Source organism: Barbatula barbatula (assembly GCF_947034865.1).
Source record: "Barbatula barbatula genome assembly, chromosome: 12".
In the NCBI taxonomy this organism is placed as follows: Eukaryota; Metazoa; Chordata; class Actinopteri; order Cypriniformes; family Nemacheilidae; genus Barbatula; species Barbatula barbatula.
In genome coordinates this window covers 11,914,586-11,936,449 of record NC_136775.1, presented here as the reverse complement: position 1 = coordinate 11,936,449, position 21,864 = coordinate 11,914,586, and the positions used below count along the sequence as shown (strand labels likewise).

The 21,864-nt window shown below is 39.0% G+C and overlaps 1 protein-coding gene across 1 annotated transcript in view; it reads right to left on the bottom strand.

Moving 5' to 3' along the window:
* efna4 (ephrin A4) overlaps nucleotides 1-10,006 on the bottom strand; it is a 36,518-nt gene extending 26,512 nt beyond the window's left edge. Inside the window, exon 1 of the mRNA XM_079470584.1 lies at nucleotides 9,397-10,006. Within this exon, the coding sequence (XP_079326710.1) occupies nucleotides 9,397-9,512 (116 nt within the window). The 5' untranslated portion in view covers nucleotides 9,513-10,006. The remainder of the gene's footprint in view (nucleotides 1-9,396) is intronic.
* Between the last annotated feature and the right edge of the window lie 11,858 nt (nucleotides 10,007-21,864).

The following is a 21,864-nucleotide window of genomic DNA, read 5'->3' as shown; positions in this document are numbered from 1 at the left end:
TAAAAGCTTTAAAGAAATAATTTACAAAAATGTATATTTACTGAAAAACACTGTAAAAAAATCCCATAGCAAAAATGCTATTTTCTGAAATAAACCGTAAATAAAAAAATCCTGTAAAATTAAGTTTGCGGTATTGTCCTGTAATTTTATGTTTTTGACCATATTTTTAAAATAATGTATGACAAATCTGTAAGAAAACAGTTGTTGAATATATGTAAAAAAATTTACAGAAAACTTAAATTTAATCTCTGGACATAAAGAGTATAAGCAATGTACTGCATTTTTACATATGTCATAAAAATCTAGACAAATTTATTTAAGTATAAAATAATTATATGATCTTTAGTAAGATAACTGATATATATTAATACATGTTATAAGGATGATATTGCCGCTATCCTTCCAAAACCCTGGATGTCCAAATTCCCTGTTTCTCAGGAAATAGAAAAAACACTGTACAGAAAGTGATATATTGATGTATACTGATAATATTGCGATTAACTTAGTTAGGAACTAAATCTAATGTATTACTACTTTAATACTGTAATGTAACTCAAATATGATCATGAATTAAAACAGACACTAGAAGGTCTCTAACTGAGTCAGTATCAGTTAGAACGACCTGTCCGAATCGAAGCAGCAAAGCCACGGGTAGCTGTCTGTAAACAGGAGGATGCACATCAAGTACAAAACTCTTTTAAACGCTCCACACAATACTGAACAGCAGAAGAGCCGTGGGGGAGGCGGGACCAGGCTTGGTTCAAGAAGAACACATGTTGTGTAGCTATGGCTTCTCTCATGCCACATGCAGTGAGCGAATTATCCACTTAATTTAGGATTACAGACAAGCAGCCACTGCAAGAACAATGGGACAGTCCAGTGTTGTCCTTTTAGATAACGTTACAAAAAGCATCAGGAGGCGCATCTTCTATGCAAGTGCAGCTGTCACCCTTATACTTACAGGGAAGGACGTGAAAAGGATTCGAGAAGTAGAGGACACATTCATACATGGGTATTGATTATCCCCCCGAGAATTGGGCGGGGACAAAAATAGATAACGATTATTATAAACAAGAATTAGCAGATTTATTTCTCACTTTGTAGCCAGTTAGTAGAGTATACACATTACCAGTCAAAAGTTGAGGATTATTTTATATGAAATAATAGTAATATTGAGATGAAAATAAATGAACTCGGTGTTATATTTGAGCATTTTTAAAATAGTCAGCCTTTGCAATATCGTTAACTTGGCATTTTATCATCCAGCTTCTCGAGGTCACAACCTGCGAAGCTTTTTAAACAGTATGTAAGGAATTTCAATCTATGCTGGATGCTTTTAATTCAATATTTGTAATTATCAAAATTCGTGGTAACTTTTTGTAATAAAAATTAAAGAAATGAATATGTTGGCACAATAATATTATTGTCTCCTTAAGTCATTTCAAATATTGAAACATAAACCTTGAGGTTTTTAAGATTGTGGGAAACATTTTGATCAAATTATCCTAAACTTTGGAAAGGCAATGTACATGTTTAAAAAATGAATCAGAATGATTCATCAAAATGATGGCAAAAACGACGTCCTGCTCATATGAATCTAAATAAATGTATAGTACAACATTGGGAAGATATACGTTTCTGCTCGGTCTCAGACAGATGTCTGTATTATAATTTCATTATTTTTAGAATACATTTTGTTTCCGCAGTCTCCACAGTAATGATGACAAGTCTGCTTTTCAGATGAGAAACGATACAGGACGCTCTGCGAGAAATCTGTTCTGTGTGTTCTAGATACTAACCGCCCAACCTGCTCGATGAATGAGACCCAGTCATCATCAGCCTTGCATGTTTTGATTGTGCCCTGTTTTCACTCAGGCAGGACAAATCAGTTTAATAACCAGAGAATCGTGAGCTGCCGGTTTAAGCAACTAAAACGCTTATTGTTTGGTGTTTATCAAACACACCCATACCTGTACGGTCACACAAGTTGCATCCTACGCACACAAACGGACTTGCCACGTTGAGTATTCAAGTCATGTACAAAATTCTAATATCATACCAAAGCGTTTCGATCAAGACCCTTATCTGTTGAACCCCAGCAGCACCCGGAGACAGAGAAAGCACGCACACTCAACCTCCCACAAAATGTGAATAATCTAAACACCTATATGCTGTAAAAAATGAATGCGAAACTAAAACAGGTCACATATACATACACAGATGCGTTCACTATGCATTCAACTCTAACCCACACACGCTTATGGGTACTTGGCATAAAAAACTTGGGAAGCTGACATGTCCTGCGGTGTAATGTGCTGCAAGCTGAAACTTTTATAATGCAATTTCACAATTATAATGCACGTAGCTTTTTTGAGTGCATATTAATTGAGTAACTACATGAATCCTTTTTTAGAAAAATTCATGTATGCACTACTGTGCATTTAAATGAACTAAAAAAACTAACAAGCATTCATTTAAAAAGTAAAAACAATGACAAATTGACATTTTCCATTAAAGACACCATAGGCCCTGTCTGAACCCTTCTTCCCGCTTGCTACAGAAAACGACATTCTCAAAATATAAACACACAAACTTCACAATATGGTAATTTTATGATACACACTATTCCCCAAATGTCCTCCCTTTAGGCTAAGTAAGCATGACGAGGGTGTTTCTCTCCACTACTGCACAGTGACAGTGATAGTAATACCCGCTGACATCTCTTGCTCCCTGCCTCTGTCTCTCCCTCTCCTCCTCTCACCTCACCCCTTCTTCCCCAGAGGGGCTCCCCTGCCAATTCAGAAGCTGCGCACTGTTGATTCTTTTCCTGCCATCCCTTCATAATGTGCTTTCCTTCTTTCTGCCCATTCAGAATGGGCATAATGTATTTTCCTTCTCAGGAGAGTTGGAAAGAAGGAAGGATGAATTACAGAACGAAACATGACTTGAATCTGTACTGGTCTGGGTGATGTTGCTTTAAAAATCGTAACTTGATATTGTCCGGCATTTTGACAATGTATTTCTTAAGATTGATGCAATTTCTGTTTAAAAATAAATAATGCTTCCTCTCAAGCTTAAGAATGATCAAAACGTACATTTCTAATGTTATTGCCGCTGAAGTGGAAATCAGACACTATCTTTTAATGCTCTCATACTCGTGAGTCACGGGTCAAGGTGCGGACACAAAACTGATTTGTTGGTACAGCGCTTAGAGATGGAAAATACATTTAAAATTGTAGTTTTGAACTATCATGATTTAAAGTCGCAATATTCACGACGTTGCTTATTTCATTTTGCTGGCAATATCATGGAGCTGCTGTAAATATTTAGTTCCCATAATGCCTTTCAATAAATGTTTAAAGGGGTGATACAGGAATCAGAGAAGCAAATGGCTACTTTCAAAGCTGCAAGATAAACTGAGGTGAAAATCAGTCACTGCAGATAAGAATACAAAGTGGTCTGACAGGAAGATAAAAGACAGAACCACAAATCAACACACGCCCACTAGACACACACACACACACACACACAATGTGTATGCCAACCAAAAAAACGTAAGACACCAAGACATACAGTACACAGAGATGCTGTGGGAAGGTCAAAGATCACACACATTAGTTCATTTCAATACCAGTTCCTCACCGCTTTACAGATACAAATGTTTTTGGAACAATAGGAGCTAATGAAGCAATGATATGGTCTTTGGTAAATATGTAACTACCAGGTACTGTAGGCTAATTCGAAGTAGTCGGTATATGATTAACTTTTATCTGCTTGGAGATTAACAGACTATTTCACAGAAGTGCAATATTATCAACCCTTTCAGTTTTACCTTTAAAACTTTGATAAATGTGGGAAATAAACTATTGTGTTGTAGGTTTGTCATATTAAAGGGATGGTTCAACCAACATTTTTAATTCTGTCATAGTTGTTCCAAATGTGTATCAATTTCTTTGTTTGGTTGAACACACAAAGATATTTGGACGGATGCTTGTAACCAAACAGTTCTTGGACCCCATTGACTACCATAGGAAAAATATGAATGGTAGTCAAAAATGCCCCCAAAACTGTTTGCTGTACATTCTTCAAAATAAATCCAAATATATTTATCTGTGTCCATCAGAACAAAGAATTCTTATTTTTGGGTGAACAGTTCCTTCTGTTTCATTCTGTTATTGAATATCTGCAGACACAGTAAGAAACCAGATATACACATATTTATAAAGAATAATGCTGATTACAAAAACAAAACATACAACGATACAGATAAAAATGCTCCACTTAGACATTAGAACAATGAAGGTAAAAAACAGGAAAGGGCAATGAGTAACTGATACTAATGAATCCTGGGCAGGAAGATAAGGAAGAGTGTGTAGGAATTTCACAGACAGGCACAGTTCTATATATAAGGCCAAAATGAAACAATGTATAAGGCCTTAATACTTCTACTCTCTCTGTCTCGTAGATAATACATGGCCATTAGCAGCATAAGCAGGACACCAATCGAGATCAAAGTCAGAGAGAGAGAGAGAGAGAGAGAGAGAGAGAGAGAGAGAGAGAGAGAGAGAGAGAGAGAGAGAGAGAGAGAGAGAGAGAGAGAGAGAGAGAGAGAGAGAGAGAGAGAGAGAGAGACACAGAGAGAGCGAGAGAGAGAGAGATCCTGCACCAGGAAAGAAAGCTAAGTGTGTGTGCACATCAATACATATTTGTGTGCATGTGCATTTCCCTAGAGAAAGCAGCTTTTTCTTTAAACACAATTGTGCATGTGTAATATTGAAAGCCAAAACAATAAGATTTCCGGTCTGCATTTGATCCCTCGTAACAGGCAGTGCTAGAAATGCAATATCTCCCAGCCAGGCTAATATGATTTCACAAACACAGTAATACCCCCATATCCCTCAATAATTCGGTTTTACCATTGAAGAGTTGACACCTAGTACTGAGTTGGAGGTGTTTTCAGGAGGGCACCCTGAGGTTAGGTTCAGCAAAAAAACTAATAGAAAACATTATTTTCAACTAAGAATCTTTAACCGTGGTCACATGTTCCTTGCGAACCTAAACTGCTGCTTTCCTCATCAAATACTCCCTGGTGTGAACGAACCCCTTCAAATACAGCTACACAAACTTGACTTGAAATTACCAGACGGTCTGTCTTTATGAGTTAATATAAATACAAACATGACAGATAAATTATTATTTTAAATAATACATTTTTAAAAGATTTCTGCTATTGGTCAGTCAAACCCGCAACTGGTAAAATAGCCCCTCCCCAAATCCACACAGCTGACCTAATCTTGCTATGTTGGCATATAGTTTCTTAGTGCCTCAAACTGGGCAAAGCTAGTATTTCAACACAAAGAAATTACAAACTTTGTTTTCAACCAGCAGACACTTTCAGAACAGCCCCAAACTCGGTCTGAAATAATGCAACAGTTCATGCATGCACACACACACACATCCACACAAGCAGCCATGCAAAGGACAGGAAACTGGCGAGTGATATTGATGTGGTCACGCTGAGAGAAGGGCTATTGGCCAATGTGTAGGTATGAGATAATAGAGTGTACATGCTGATAACATCTGTACGGGGGATATTAGCAAAATATCCAGGCAAGGTGAAAATATAGAAAGTCTCTTTTCGCCGTGAGAAGCAGCGCAGTTGGAAAGCCGCGCCTGGGCAATCACACAGACAAATCTGAACCTCACATAATCACTAAATTACAATATTAAACAGGTGACAGAATACGACTTTCACCAAGGTGGATTGAAAGGTTACCCCTGCCAGGTACGGCCGAATTCCAGCGCTCAAGACCCGGTTTAGAAGATTACATCCGTTTTATGCTCAATCCATCAGCTTTGCCCATCAACTGTGGGAGTTGATTGGGTCTCTGCGATTTGGGAAGCAGCCATGCGACAGTCTCTCAGTAAAGTCCCTCTATGAGCCTCCAAAATCTCTTCGTGCCCAGTGGGCCAGGTGGCCTTTACAGTATACGTTGATAGGAGACTCACTGAGCAAAGGAACGACTCGGGAGAGATGCAGACTTATGAATTGAGCAATTTCATTTCGGTGCATTTTAAATCACATACGTAAAAGACAAGACGAATATGGTGACACACACAAACGTAAACATGCTATCAAAAGAACCTCCATGTGTACTATTTAAAGGAACAGTTCACCCCAAAATGAAAATGTACTTTTTATTAGTCATTTTGGTCGTCATTTACTCACCCTTAAGTTCCAAATCTGTATAAATGTCATTGTGTTGCTGAACACAGAAGAATGCTCGTGACAAACACAGAGAAAGATATTTGTAAGGACGCTTGAAACCAAACAGTTCTTGGCCAGCATTGACTACCATAGTGGGAAATTTTGCTTTTTAGATTTTGAAGAATGTAGGTCTGCAAACAATTCTGGGCACTTTTGACAACCATTGTAATTTTTTCAACTATAGTAGTCAATGGTGGCCAAGAACTGTTTCAAGCGTCCTTACAAATATCTTTCTCTGTGTTTGTCAGAACAAAATAAATGTATAGAGAACATATAAAGGATGAGTAAATGATGACAGAATTTGTGTTTTAGAGTGAACTGCCCCTTTAAGAAGAGGGCCATTAGAAAGTCAAACCACGATCTCGCTGTAGGTGTTTTAATAAAACGTTTCTGGGAACATGTTGGATAATTTCCAAGAAGGAAAAAAATGCGATAAAGGCATAGCTGGGAACTGGTGAGTACAAGGTTGAGGAATATTTCCTGTTTTCGCAACACTTTTCCTTTATGTAACTATTTCTTAGGTCATCTACATTATCTGAAAATGTCTGTTCATGACAATGTACAGCAGATTTCTAAACGTTAAAGGCAGACTATGCGAGGGGCGGACGAAAACAACATAAATATAGTTCCATTTATATGGATAATTATACAATCCAGTATGATGCATTAAGCCATACAGTCAACCACATAATAACCGGCGTGCGAGACAGAGAGCAGCAGGGAGTTCGCTTCTTACGTCCTTCGAAACACAAGCCAGAATGTGATTATTTCTGAGTAGGTTTGTTGATTACAGTTTACAGGTTCTCGAAGATAATGATTTATAGAAGTAGTGGGGAGATTATTTGAGAAATATGGAAGTCCTCACGAAGAAGAAGACATGCTTACAAGTACAATCACTGCAGCCCTGATTGAGTAAAATTACAGTTGATCGTCAAGCCTTTATTATTTAAATCTGCAAGCGTATGGGTGCGTCTGCCCCACTCCCCTCACCCCCTCAAGCTGGGGTCAGTTCCCGCCCATGAAACAAGAAACAAGGAGAAAACACAACATCGTATTTGGGGTGAGTTAACGGGTGGGGATGTGATATGCTCTATGCGTGATCTATCACAATTGTGTATATTATAATACATTTTATTAATTTGATCTCCAAATGAGCAATAAAAACCCTCTGTTCTTCTGAAAGCATAGAGGGAGTTGTTGAAAAAGAAGCTTGTGGTATTTCCACAGTATCAGAAATGTGTCCGAACTTGTTAAGTGAGTCACACAAAGAGAACCACACATTACACAGAGATATAAAAGTTCAACTCACTGCCTTTTAAACATGTTGTGTCAGTCAGGTCAAACTGAAAGCTCTCCTGTATGTCCACACAGCTATTGCATCAAGTTTAAAACATATTGGTAGAGTGTGAGAAACATAAAGGGGCGAGACGAGAGAGCAAGCGCGCCAGATAAGAGGAACATTTTATGTGCTTGATCCACCTGGCAGACCATCTGAAACGCCAACTGATAAATGAAAAGTAACATAGCTGCTCACAGTTCAATTGCAACTGAAAAGGCAGGAGGCTAGATTAAAGAGTAAATATGACATATCGCATTCACACGCAAGACACTTTGGGAGATACACCTTGCATTATTCGGAGAGCTTTCCCCCTACGGTTTACAAAGAATTGATGCAATAAACCACAGGGAGCTAAACATGACAGCCCCGCAGCGTTCATGTGTCCGGGGCTGCGCCTCATTAATCTGGTTATATTGCAGTACTTTGTGTGAACAGCAAATCGATGTTTGTGTAATGTGCTGATTGTTTGCAGGGTTGCACTGCAGGACTACCAAACTACGAGTTTGTGTTTGGAAAAGATGACGTTAAGTGTGCAGACGTCTTTACCTGCATGGGTGCATCAGCGTAAATCGTTTTAATACATTACCATGATGACCAAACACGATCATGCAACTTTTACTTTAAGAGTTGCTTTTATGCATGTGCACCAAAACTAATATACCATATTTAATAAATAAAGCAAGCAAACAATAAAACATACAATATATAGAAAGATCTATTATTTAATTTAAACACTAGCGTTCCCAGGAGAAATTAATGAAAAAATAGTTTTCTGCATTCTTAACTATTTGTTTATGCACAGGATAAATAAATACACTTAAAGAATAGATTTGAGAAAAGAAGAGAGTGAGTAAATGCTGAAAGAATTTGTATTTCTGATTTTTGATCCCTAAAAAAAGCATGCTTCTTAAACACACAAGACCACAAGGGTAGCATACTTGTGAGTACGGGTTGTACCGGGAGGGGCAGAGCACAGCTGGCCCTGAAGGCTCGCTTAAACTCAGACAGACAAGCCAGACTCAAACAACACCTGGAGTGGCTGGCAGGTGAGCGAACCATCAGTCTTACAAATGACACCAATTAAAACTAATATAAAACAGCAAGTCAGAGGAGATCTCTGTTGCACTACAGGAAGACAGCTGATAGGCACACACCATTAACAGTGATTTATTCCTCGACTCGACATTAACTGATCAAACCTGGAGAACCTGTTCAACCTGGAAAGACTGTACAGTTCAGGAGGCCACAGGATTTGTACAAAATGTACTTAATTCCCCCTTGATCAGATAAAAGCCCTTAATCTAGCACTTGCCAATTAATTAAATTAACCAGATTACAAACTGGTTGTTTGTTTGTTTATGCTCTGCAGAGATCAAGCTATTTGTATAAACAATGGTACATCTTAGGGTTCAACTGAAGGGAAAATACATTAAAGTTTAAGTGTGCAGTAAAAAACAAAACGTATGTAAGCCTATGTTATAGGAATACATGTGTACATGTGTCTCAGTTTGTGGTGCATTGATCAAGCCCTTGTGAACCCAAACGCTGATAAAAAAAACAATGTATAGGTTGAATGCAAGTCACTAAAGTGAGTACAGGTGTGTTTCAAGACAAGAAGAGGCAGAATTGTGAGAGCTCTTTTGGTCTTAGTCACACACATTTAACATGTCAGCACTGGGATGAGCTCCTGCCGTGTCCACCGAAGCGCTGAATTACGCACAAGAACGCAACAGCGTTGGGGCGAAATGAGGTCAAGTGGAAACACGACTGTCTGTCATCTCGATCTTACCTCGTATTAGTAGAGTTCCAGTATATAACGTGTCTCTTTGCTGTAGTTGATAAAAGTTGCATAAACAGCGCTAGAAGTCTCATAGCGCACAGTCCAGAGCATCTTGGCATGTTCATGATTGAAGTGGACCAAGCCCTTATGGGCCGCCCTCAGAGTTTAAAAAGCGGAGTAAAATACAACAGCAAAACTTTCATGGACTTGTGGGAAAAGCGTTGGGGCTTTCGCCGTTTTTAATAAAGAACTGAAACATGTTCTTCTAGCTGCAAAATGCAACAAGTTGGAAGATGTTGCATGTTATAGTTTATGTAAAGTTACATCACATGTGTAGAAGTATAAGATCAAAGTTCTTAATCGTGTAAAATTCTTGCGATTCCTTGAATTCCAGAGACGCGCTGAGGCGACGTTTAGTATTTCCTTGTAAAGCAAAGTATTCCACTTTACGATCCTCCAGAGAAAAGCATCTCCTTCTTGAAATACAAATCCAACATTGATTCATGAGAAACGACGATGACAATCCTCCAGTCCTTTTTAACAATGGGAATGAAAGATTTTGTTTGTGGTCGCAGGACGCTCTCAATCACGTCCGTTGAAAGTTGACATGATTAAGAGTGACTTGAGCGCGCTGCTGGGTAGGGCGCAGAACGCAAGGGCGTGGCTGAGGAAACTTTAAACCAATCAGCGAACAACGGGGGCTGAAACCACATTCCATAGTTTTAAAAGGTGTGATGGCTGGTGCCCTGACAGATACGTTGGTTGAATATGGGAGTCTGTGTAGCTTCAACTACTTTTCTTTATGGGACAGATTCCTAAAAGTATAAATAGGATGCGGGCCAGTTTTTTGTATTTTGTATTTGTGTTATTTATTTATTGTTATTTATCCAGTATTTGTGCCTTTTCATGATATTTACTTAAAAGGGATATTGTCTTTTCAAGTGTATCTTATATTCCTCAATGCGTTAGTTTACCAAAAAATAAAATTGCTGTTAATTTAACTTACTCAACCCCCAGTAGCCTACATCCAAGATGTGACGTTGTTTTTTCAAGAAGATATTTATGAAGATGGTTGAATTAATGAAAGTCAAATTAATAAAAGTCAAAAACGATAGGCCTACATTCAGCACAAACGTTATCCCTGCCCGTTGACGTTAAACTGGCGCATTATAAAAAGAATCAACTGGTCTGTGCAAGAAAATGCTATTATATATCACATATACGGCTATTATCGCATCTTAGTGTGAACACCAATCGCGTTCATGTGCCCTACGAAGGGCAGATCCTTTGAAGTGAAGGTCTGGCTGTTTTAATAAGTATAGCCGTTTAAATCATACATAATAAAGGTAGTAATAAAAAAAACAAAGTTTTCCCTAATCTGAGAACAAGTTAACGTGGTGTAAAGTTACTTAAGTTACTTTTCAGGGCAGAAGACGCGTTTTGGCGTGCGATTGCCGTTTATAACGTAAATAAGTTTCTTGGACACCGATCCACATGACGTCAATCGTTATGAGCCACGGAAATTACTTTCGTACTGAATGTAGCAGCGTTTTGGACTACCATGCGGCGTCTCAGCATCTAAACTACGTAAATAAATAGTGTTGCGTATATGTTTATAACGCTATTTTATTGCATATCACATTGCATCGTTGGCGCATGAAATAATGTGAATTATAATAAAAAAACAAGACAATGATATCAATGTTTATTGCCTTTCGATTCTTATAATTAATTTTAATCATCAAATGATGTTTGATTAACTAAAATACAGTCACGTTATTTACGCAGATTAATTTAAACATCACTGAGAACACGTTTGGCAGAGAAACCTTCACGGTTATTACGCTACACGGCAATTGTCCTCTGAAACTGGTTATTCACGAAAAGATGATCCTTGTGCCCTGGAATGCGTACGTTTGGTGTGCACCCGCAGCAGACTCCTTATCAGTTTTGTCTCTGCACAATTATTCAGAATTGTATGTTTAATTACTTTGTTAACACTTACTTTCTTTTTAGAAAGCACAAGGACGATTCCTCACATTTCCCAAGTGAACAGTGTGAACAGTTTTGGGTGTCCTGCTGGTCTCAGTGGGAGTTAACATGTTTTGTTTTCTCGTGTGTATTGTTCGTGTGATCGTGTTGACAGGTAAGGGAAAGGTGAAATAAATTCACCTTGCTGACGATGTTATTCCTAGGAGAACGCGTGCTCAGGCAGTAATCACCGCGGCCACCGTGTGCGCAAGCAGCCGGTGGTCCATCGTTATTATCTGCGCGTGTTAAATTACCGGTTCAATGCATGACGAGCAATGCACGACCGAGACCGTCGGTGCGGCAGGCCCATCACTCTTACCGGCATGTGGAGAGTGTTCGCCAATGACGTAGGGAAACGCGGCGGTGGGTATATTTGGTTACGTTAATTCTTCCAAGTCTTCCCTTCGCTTGCAAGGCTATGGCATTACCTATTAATTCACCTGTCCTCTGCTCATTAATATCACATACTTTTGTGCAGTGCAGTCTTCCCCTGTGTGACTCGTGACTCTGGAGGATTCTTAGTCCCTGGTTCCCTGGAGAACATGGGGTAATTACACATAAGGTCTCACCCACCAAGGCCTAAATTGGCCAACGTGGTATTGTCTAATGAATAAAACAGTGTGATAACAGAGCTTGGCTGTGCAATCATATGTCTGTGTCATCTCTTGACCACATTTGTCCCCTCTCGAAATTACAATGGATATATCCAGGTTTTTGTAGTGGTGTACCGGAGCTGAGCCCTTGTGGAGGTCATATCTGCTGCGCAGCGGAGCTCTGATTTTTATAAATGAAGAGCTGGGCGCCGATGGTCCACGCGGAGCAGGTCTGGGCTATTGTGTGTTAGTCTCAGCACTGCTGCGGTAATTACGAATCGGGGCTAAATGAAGAACAGTCACCTTGTGCTCCTCCAGGAGCCTCTCGGAAGTGTGTTTCCTGCTTCGGTAGCTAATCAGCTGTTGTACCCACCTCACCCTGTTCCTGTGTTTTCGGTGTTGGCAAGCAGAGCAAAAGGGGACAGACCAACACAAGGACAGCACACAAGTGTTCTCCGAAACGACGAGAGTTACTCTCTCTCTCCATAAATCCCTCAAACCTATCAATGTCACTTATGTCCTCCTCATTTCTCTCTTGTTTCTCTCTCTTGGTCTCGGTTGTACTCAAACTGTCAGGGGAAAGTTAATCCTGTTATCTGTACAGGCACAGACTGACAGCCTTACACACACACGTACACAAACACACATTTTCCCATTGCACTGTACTGTAATCAAGCAGGCTGTACACCACTCTCCCCTCTGTAATTAACTTTCCTCTCAAGCAGCATGTAACACACACACACACACACACACACACACACACACAGAACCGAGCACTGCACAATTCATTAGGCTGCCCACATGAAAACTCAGAGAGACTGTTTTTTTAAGCTTTTTTTGTCTCTTAACCTCCCCTGTTATTTTCAAAGTGTGACAGCAAGGACAAAAGAAACCTGTGATTGGTCCATGGCTTCATTTTTGGCCTCCTGTACAATAGTATGTCAAGTTGGCACTTAACCGGCAAACACAATGTGACTGAAAGCACCTATTTACGTGCGTGAGAGCTACGTCTTTGTACGTGTGCTGACTCAGGGTGTGTTTGTGTGGGAAGGTGAGAGTGTTTAAGCTTTTGTTCATTTAAATGACAAGCGAGGGTGGCAAGCGAGGACAGGACTGTCCCTTTATTTATTTTACAGCCAACGACCTGCCCCATGCGCACAAAATGCACGTACATGCAAATAAAAGCAGGCGACAAGCTTTTATGCTTTTCTCTCTCTCTCTCTCTCTCTCTCTCTCTCTCTCTCTCTCTCTCTCTCTCTCTCTCTCTCTCTCTCTCTCTCTCTCTTTCTCTCTCTCTCTCTCTCTCTCTCTCTCAGGGGTAATTACAGCGGTGGGCTCAAGCCGAGACGGTAAACGCTTCTCTTTTCCTCTTTCGCTCCCACCAAACAAATTATGCACTGGTTACTATAGAGACCTGTTTACAAAATGTGTTTTTTGCCTTTTTCATACCTCCCCCTCGGCTTTCGCTCGCCCCCTTTCCCTTCAATTTTCTGCTGCTCTCTCTATCCTGTTTGAAACTCAGTGTGTCTTCTTATGTACTGACTGTTGCCTTTATCTTTGTCGTTTATTTCTTTCTTTGCTTCTTGCCGGCTGTCTCTTTCCCCGTACACACAAAACGTGGATTAAATGAAAATGCGATTGTGTGTGATATTGAACAGCTGTCTGCTTTTGATGTCAATTATGAATGTTTTTTTTTATAAAGATGAAGGGAAATAAAATGAAAAACATTCATTTAGACTAGTACAGTTACATTTATTTGTTTGCGGAATTGACATCAAATCAAATTGTTAAATATAGTCAATAGTGTCTTTTGGTGTGACATGCCACATACAGCCACGGAAAAAAATAAGATACCATTCCAAATTTTCCTTTCAATCAGCATTTCAAGACATTTGTGACCATTCAAGTAGAGTGTCTGTTGAATTTTAACAAAATCAAACCTCAGGAGTGACAAAGTCGTTTAACAGCAATGTTTAACACTGACAGCATGAAAAGATGAAGCAATGAAAATCCAGGTTATCACTTAAAAAATAAACTTTTATGTTATTTTGACCTGTTTCTCCAGTTTTCATTTTCTGCAAAACACAAAGAATAAATTCAGAAAAACTGAAAGTGGTCTTTGAAATGGTCTTCTAATTCCGCAGCTGTATATTTTTGTATATAATGTATTTATACATGCATTATTTTAAACAGGCAGACGTATGGAGCCCATTGTTCCTAAAATGTTTCCTTCAAAGCTTGATGAAAAAAGTACATGTTTATTCTATCCAAATCTTCTTACAATGTAAGATGTAAGATGAACATTTGATGCACACTTTCCCTGGGAATTGTACCCATGACCTTGCCATTACTAAAACACATCTTGTTTTGTTCAACTCTCCCTTTCTCTCTTTATCTTTCTTGGTTACACTTTCCCACACGCTTGTTCTTGGCAACCTATTAGTGGTACCCAGTGTATACAATGGCCATTTCCTTTTTTTTCTCTTTGCTGTCTTGGTGATCTATCCCATCTCCCCTCCGTCTTGCTCCCTCTTTGGGCATTTACTTAAGGCAGAGATTGACTTCTGCCAAGACTGTTCAGATATTACAGTGCTTAGACAATACAAATATACTATCATAGCAGCTTGGGCATACTGTACAGGACCAGAGAGAGACTGTGTGTGTTTGTGTGCTTGTGGTCCATGAGTGTAGAATATCTAAAAAGCCCTTTAGTTGTGCATCTTTGTCGTAGTCTAACTTCCTGACTATATAGAGGCCTGGCATAATGTTTATTAGCTACGAGTCTGATTCCTACAAAGTAACTACTCAATGTCTTTCTCGCCCCTATCCTGTTCATGCAGTGCTGGGAAGCATTGTCAGCACATAGTCCAGTGTAGTGTTCAGGCAATTAATTTAGAGTCTTTCATCTTGTTCTGTCTTCTCTGAATTGGAGCGGTCCTTTGGGGTTCATTAGGGGCGGGGTTTAGGGGGGACATTAGAAGCGGTATTATAAAGACCAGACTTTTCGATCTTGTGAGCTTTAAATAAGGGACATATTTATAATTTTAGATGGTTAAAGTGAGATCTTTTGTGGGCGCGACCGGGCGTATTGAAGAGGGTTTGAGGGAGAATGGGCGGCGCATGCTGATGGGAAGTAAAAGTTAATTGTTCCCGGAGGGCACATGCAGAGCCGGAGGATGAGATATAAGTTGGAGATGATGGTGCAGATTTCTCCTTCCCTCATTTCATCTTTCTCCAGATTTGCTCCTCTCGTGTCCTTAATTTCATCTTTTTCCTGCGTTTGTTTAATTAAACTGTGATGCACTGTGTTTCTGTTAATCCCAATTTATGTTTCGTAATTAAGTCTGTCTCCTCAAGCTTTGTTAATTGCTCACGCATATGTAAATATGCAACTGTAGAAGGCAGTTGGATTGATTTAGGCTTAAATGCATAATCACAGCGTTTGATTGTGTCTGTATTTGTGTGTGTGTGTGTGTGTGTGTGTATGTGTATGTGTGTTTGGGTGTGCGGAAGCCAATTGCATTTGGTTAACACACAGAGGTGTGTGGGCAGACAGGATATTATTATGCTGTCATAAAGGCGGTTGATTGGTATAATGGGTTGATACATAATAATATGACTCAACTTATTTGTTTAAATTGTCAAGATGTAAATCATATATATCCATCAACTCAAATGGACTAAACAAAGCCAGTAGTTTAGTATGTAAATGGTTGTGCATCCATCTATCTATCCATCAGCCTGTTTTTCTTTTTATTTATCCTATTGCGTTCTCTCTCTCTCTCTCTCTCTCTCTCTCTCTCTCTGCTGCTCATTAGAGACGGAGGGAAAGTGATATGATTCTAATGATTACCTTTTTTTCTCTCCCCCACTCTCTCGCTCTTTTCAGTAAATGAGTGAAATTGATATCTCTCTCTAATGATCAGTGTGAATAATCAGACTCTATATAAAGGCTTCCTTTAGTGTTGGAAATCACTCTCGCTTTCTCCCATTCCGTCCTTTCATTATTTTCTCCTTTTATACATTAGCCTTTTATTAAGATGGTTCTTTACTTCATAGCCTTTCACGCTGTGTAATAGTGAATGAGGATTTACAGGAACATTAAATAAAAACAAGCAAGTTCGCAACACAGTAAAATTAGATCTTTGTTTAAAACATTTATTCATTTAGGTCATTATTTTAGGTAGATGTCTTACCTGAATTGAACTCAAAGCGCTTAAAAGAGTTTTATTAAAGTGTTTCTTTATTTACATGGTGTAAAATTGTTGAGAAGTGCCTGTTGTCCTATACTATAAACCTCATAAACACTTGTGACAAAAAACAAAAATAATTTTATGGCCTGAAATTCAACTCACGTGCTCTGCTGGTTGGTTAGACTTCAGAGTATAATGTGATAGAAAAGCATCTGTTCCTGTAGATCAGATGATAGGGCATTGCGTTACTGGCACACGGGTTCAATTTAATTTTAAGTTGCTTTGGATCAAAGTGTCTGTCAAATGTGTAAATGTATGTATCTAATAAGTTTTTAAAACTTGCTAAACGTAAAAAATACAATAAGCAAAGTCACTATTATGTTATTATTTTAGCATTATTTACTCATATTTTTTACAGTTTTTGTACACCCATATGACTCCAACTTAAAATGCATTGTCATGACATATGGTCGGGCGCGCACGTGTACACACACAAATGCACAGTAACGAAGTTATACTGTCCACAAAAAGACATACAAGGACACAGATATACAGTATACAGTTATAAAAATATACAGTACGGTATAAATAAGAAATACAGGAAAAAGTGAAAACAGAACCAGTTTTACATGTGTTTTATTTTGTGCTTACGGAAGTTTTTTTTCCCCTTTTCCCCCTTGTTCTGGTGTGGAGGACTTGAGTTATTAAAACGCCAACCTTTCCAACAAGAAGCAATAAATCAACCTAAAGATCCTGGGAGAGAGAGAGGATGAGGAAGAGATGGGAGCAGAAGGTTTTAGAGTATGGATAGATTGGCGAAAGAGAAAAGAGACTGTAGGTATCAACATTGTCAAAGACTCAATTGAAGTTTAATATGTCTCTGAATCCACAGAAATGCTGTGTAATTCTGTGCTGGTTAGTTATTAAGTTCACATATGGGTGTATATTTTAATCTCAACAGAATATTTGACATATGTTAATCATGAACACAATTGTTTATATTCATGCACATATTGTTTAATTTTGTCACTGTAAAATAAACTAGTGGACTCAGACGGACACATCCAAGTCAGCATCCTGAAGTGTCTGAGGTCTTAAGGTCTAATGCTTCTGTTTGATCAATTTATCTTTTTTAATGCACATTTCCTTATAAATTATATTTTCATCATAATAATTTGTGTAAAGTAATGCTCCTTTTGTTTTCATGAGATTTTCTTGTAAGCTGGTGTGGATGGCATGATGATCCATGTTATCTCAGCATGAAATGAGTGTCTTCCAAAGAGCATGTTGTGTGGTTTAATCAAAGCAGAAAAACTTGACATAGTCAGCCAAAAATCTTAACAGTAGGCTCCTTTGTTTTACGTCAAAACGTTAAGAAATCCAAAAATCTTCTGTTAAAAGGCAAGATTTTAGATGGTCTATGACATTTGGATTCCACTGCCCCGCTCAAGAAAAAAAACAAATGGAAACTCCGGAAACAGAAATTCTAATGTTACCATTCTATAATGGGCATTGTTTCAATAGGTTAATCTGCCATAACACCCCACTAATAGAATCCTGTCAGGGCGTGGGAGGTGAGGACAAGAGAACCCAAATGCAGGCAGCGGTTAATTAACAAAAACAAGATTTATTTAACTCAAAAACAAAGACCCCAGAAAACGGGACAATAAAAACTCAAATTCAACAGAACATAGACTAACTGAGACTGGACTAAACTAGAACGCACTTAACATTAACTATACACGTAGTGAGACTTTACTTGACCGGATAATCCACAGAGCGGAACTGACAAAACGACGCACACGGGGCACTGACAAAACGACGCACACGGGGCACTGACAAAACGACGCACACGGGGCACTGACAAAACGACGCACACGGGGCACTGACAAAACGACGCACACGGGGCACTGACAAAACGACGCACACGGGGCACTGACAAAACGACGCACACGGGGCACTGACAAAACGACGCACACGGGGCACTGACAAAACGACGCACACGGGGCACTGACAAAACGACGCACACGGGGCACTGACAAAACGACGCACACGGGGCACTGACAAAACGACGCACACGGGGCACTGACAAAACGACGCACACGGGGCACTGACAAAACGACGCACACGGGGCACTGACAAAACGACGCACACGGGGCACTGACAAAACGACGCACACGGGGCACTGACAAAACGACGCACACGGGGCACTGACAAAACGACGCACACGGGGCACTGACAAAACGACGCACACGGGGCACTGACAAAACGACGCACACGGGGCACTGACAAAATGAACCAGCACAGGACAGCAGACACAAGGGCATTAAATAGGGAGACTAAAAAAGGATAATTAACAAGGGACAGCTGTCTGGAATGAGACTTTACACTGAAGGGAAGCTTAACAGGGTAACGAGAGGGGCGGGGCCAAAGATGAGACCAGAACGTGACTGACAATAATGTGTTTCTCTCCACACAAAACACGTTTGACTGTCATGACCGATGACAGAATCCACCACATACCAGTTAATGCCATTAAACTTCACATTAAAACCAATTCAATTTCCATTATAACCATTAAATCCATTCCATTTTCTATTGTCTTTTCAGCAGGGACAGTGTATGTTTATATATGTTTTAATCCGAGTGTCTTGAAGATGCTAAAATAAATTCTCACTGTAAATAAACTTTCTATCAAAATTTCTCTTTTTCTCTTACCCATAACTATCCCTCTTCCATTTTCCATGTTATCCTTTTCGTGGTCTCTCTCCGTCTTTTCACCATACCTATCTATCTCCATCAAAAACCTCCCTTCAGCTCCTAGTTATTTGACCATCAGTATTTCTGTCAATTTCTGTCATACTGTTTTTGCTTCAATTTAGCTGCCTGTAGCTACCAATAGAAAAACACATTCCCAGGTTAAAAAACCTCTGTGCCACACACGGGCAAAGATTCTATCTCTGCTTCCACTGCACAGATGAAAGCGATTTAACCTCACGCTCCCTGCAATTGCACATCTACACACGCATGCAATCCACCACGCAGCGAGCGCCATCTTCCACAAACTACCACGTTTGCAAATATCGCCTGTGTTCTCACCTGTGAAATCAGAGAGCCTCCTGGTGCTGAAACAGAAGGAAAAAAAAGAGCCATAGACTACAGGCAAATTCTGAAACCTGCAATGTGACTACATCAACCTTTCCATCATTTCTGGATGCAGCGCCTAGAGAGAAGCCTACAGTGTCCAGGCATAACATTAAGACTACAATGTCATAAGAGAGATGTGACATTACATATTGAGCGTAATGTCTCAGAGGGGAGAAAGGTTTTCTCTATTTCAGGAAGAATACTATTAAACCATCTAATGACCCAGCAGAAGAGAAACTCAAAACCATGGCAACAACTGCAAAAGAGCCACTTCTCTAATTACATATTAGCAAAATCTGATACTGTAATTAAAGAAAATTAAATATGGAAATTGAGCAGACATAGAATGGCCATTATGCTAATGGGAATGAATTGGTTACATGCATGTGCAGTGAAGTTTAACTTGCGTCAAGTTATTCATCTAGTTATTTTTACATCTGCAAATACATCAAATTATTTTATGCCAGACAGACCGTATTACATGTGTGAACATAAATATTCAATTGTTAAGATTTTTACAGTAAACATATACCATAGGACCTGAATGATCTGTTCTACATTCTAGGGATATGCAAAAACTCCACTTATGCGGTTACAACATTTTTGTCTGGATTTCTCTCTTCAGACAGCCTGTGCAGCCAGTCAGATTTGATTTGTAAATTCTGTCACCCAGCTGGTGCTGATCAGCTTGTGAATGCTGTAGGTTGTGCAGCTATAATATCTCTCATTTGTTCCATATATCCGTCATCAGCCGTAAATAAGATCTATAGTTTCAGATGTAGCTCATTGACTCGTGTCATAACATTCCCCTTTTTCTTTGCTTTGCTTGTTTATATCCATTTGTCTCATGGTGAGATACATTAGACAACTCTAGAAAAGATAGACTGTATTTTTTTGACTTTATAAAACCTTTCTATTTAATAGCTAAATTGTTGTAGTTAAACCATTATTTCACACTCCCCTAACACACGGACCAAATAAAATGCGGAAGGCTACACTGTAATACTGTAAATATGAGAGAAGCACACAGTAGAAATGCCGTTTGAAAGAGGTATGAACATGTTGAGTTGAAAACAACAACTGTGTGAGGGTGATTGAGAGAGCAAGATATATATATATATATATATATAGAGAGAGAGAGAGAGAGAGAGAGAGAGAGAGAGGGAGCAGATATAGAGGGACACGGCACATTGATATAGACTAAAGAGAATGAGTGAAACAATAAAAATTGTGCTGACACCGAACAAATACATGGATTGCCCTCACACACATTCTTCAAATCTATAATAAAAGAGAGAGAGGAGATAGTCAATAAAATATCTTTTAAAAACGGGATGATGACTGGGGTACTGCTGGTCACAAATAAGAAACACAGACAACACAGCAATAAAATCATTTTCTTTATCAGTAACAAGACAAGATACATTTACTTCAAGTGCAAACTTACATAGAACATGGAAATAAAAAACTGATTAAGATTTATTATTGTTATAATTATTGCTGCAGTACCAGATACCAACATAAAAAAGGAGAAGCAGCTAGTCGCTAGATTAAAACGAAAAGAAGAGAGAGACTTGAGGAAGGAAAGAGAGATATACACAGAAAGACAGAGGAAAAAGAAGACTAGAATGAGGGAGGAAAAATAGAGATATAGAGAGGGAGGGAGCAGAAGGAGATGATGGATGTGCTGCTCTCATTTTGTGCCCCCTAACGAAGACTCTAATTAGTGTTTGTGTAATTCTGCACTGCCTTCACTGGCTGCTCATCTTAATTAACTACATTCATCTTCTCCTCCCTCTTCTCTCTTGTTTTATCCCTCTCTTTCCATCTCTCCCATTGCTCTCTTAAAAATAACCCGACTGACTTCGTCCCACCTGGAGCAGATCTTCTTTTACACTCTCTTTCTCTCATACACAAACACTTTTTCTCTCTCTCAGAGACAATAAAGCTTTATTGTCATGACTTTGATGGATTGCCATAAAATACTTGCTTATACAAGTGTTTGATGTAATTAATACAAGTTCCAGAGAGTAGGCCTGGAGAAAATTTAAATATGATTGAAAATAGTGCATACACAGCAATTGATTGACAAGAAATGTAGTAATTAAATATAGTGTATGGTCTATGATTATGCACAAAAGACTGAGATGTATGTGTGCCCATTTTTGAAAATGTTTATATGTTATCTGGATCATCTGGATAAAGTTTCAGAAAAAGATCTGTTTTTTTTAGTTAACTTTAGTTTTCCAGATTTGTTGCTGGCAAAACCTCTTAACAGCAACGAGATATGCTGACTATTAGAATTCTCTTTTTAGCGTATGTTAGCATTTGAATTTGCTTTGTGTTTTGGTATTAATTTCCCAATGTTCCACATAAGTGCTTTTAATCTGTATGATGAGCTGGATAAGCTTTAGATTGGACCAGTCTGGTGTGTGTTTCAAATTGGGTGAGAGTTTTGTTGCCAGCTCTAGGGTCTATTGACTGTTCACAGTCCTTTCTATTGAAATGTGTCA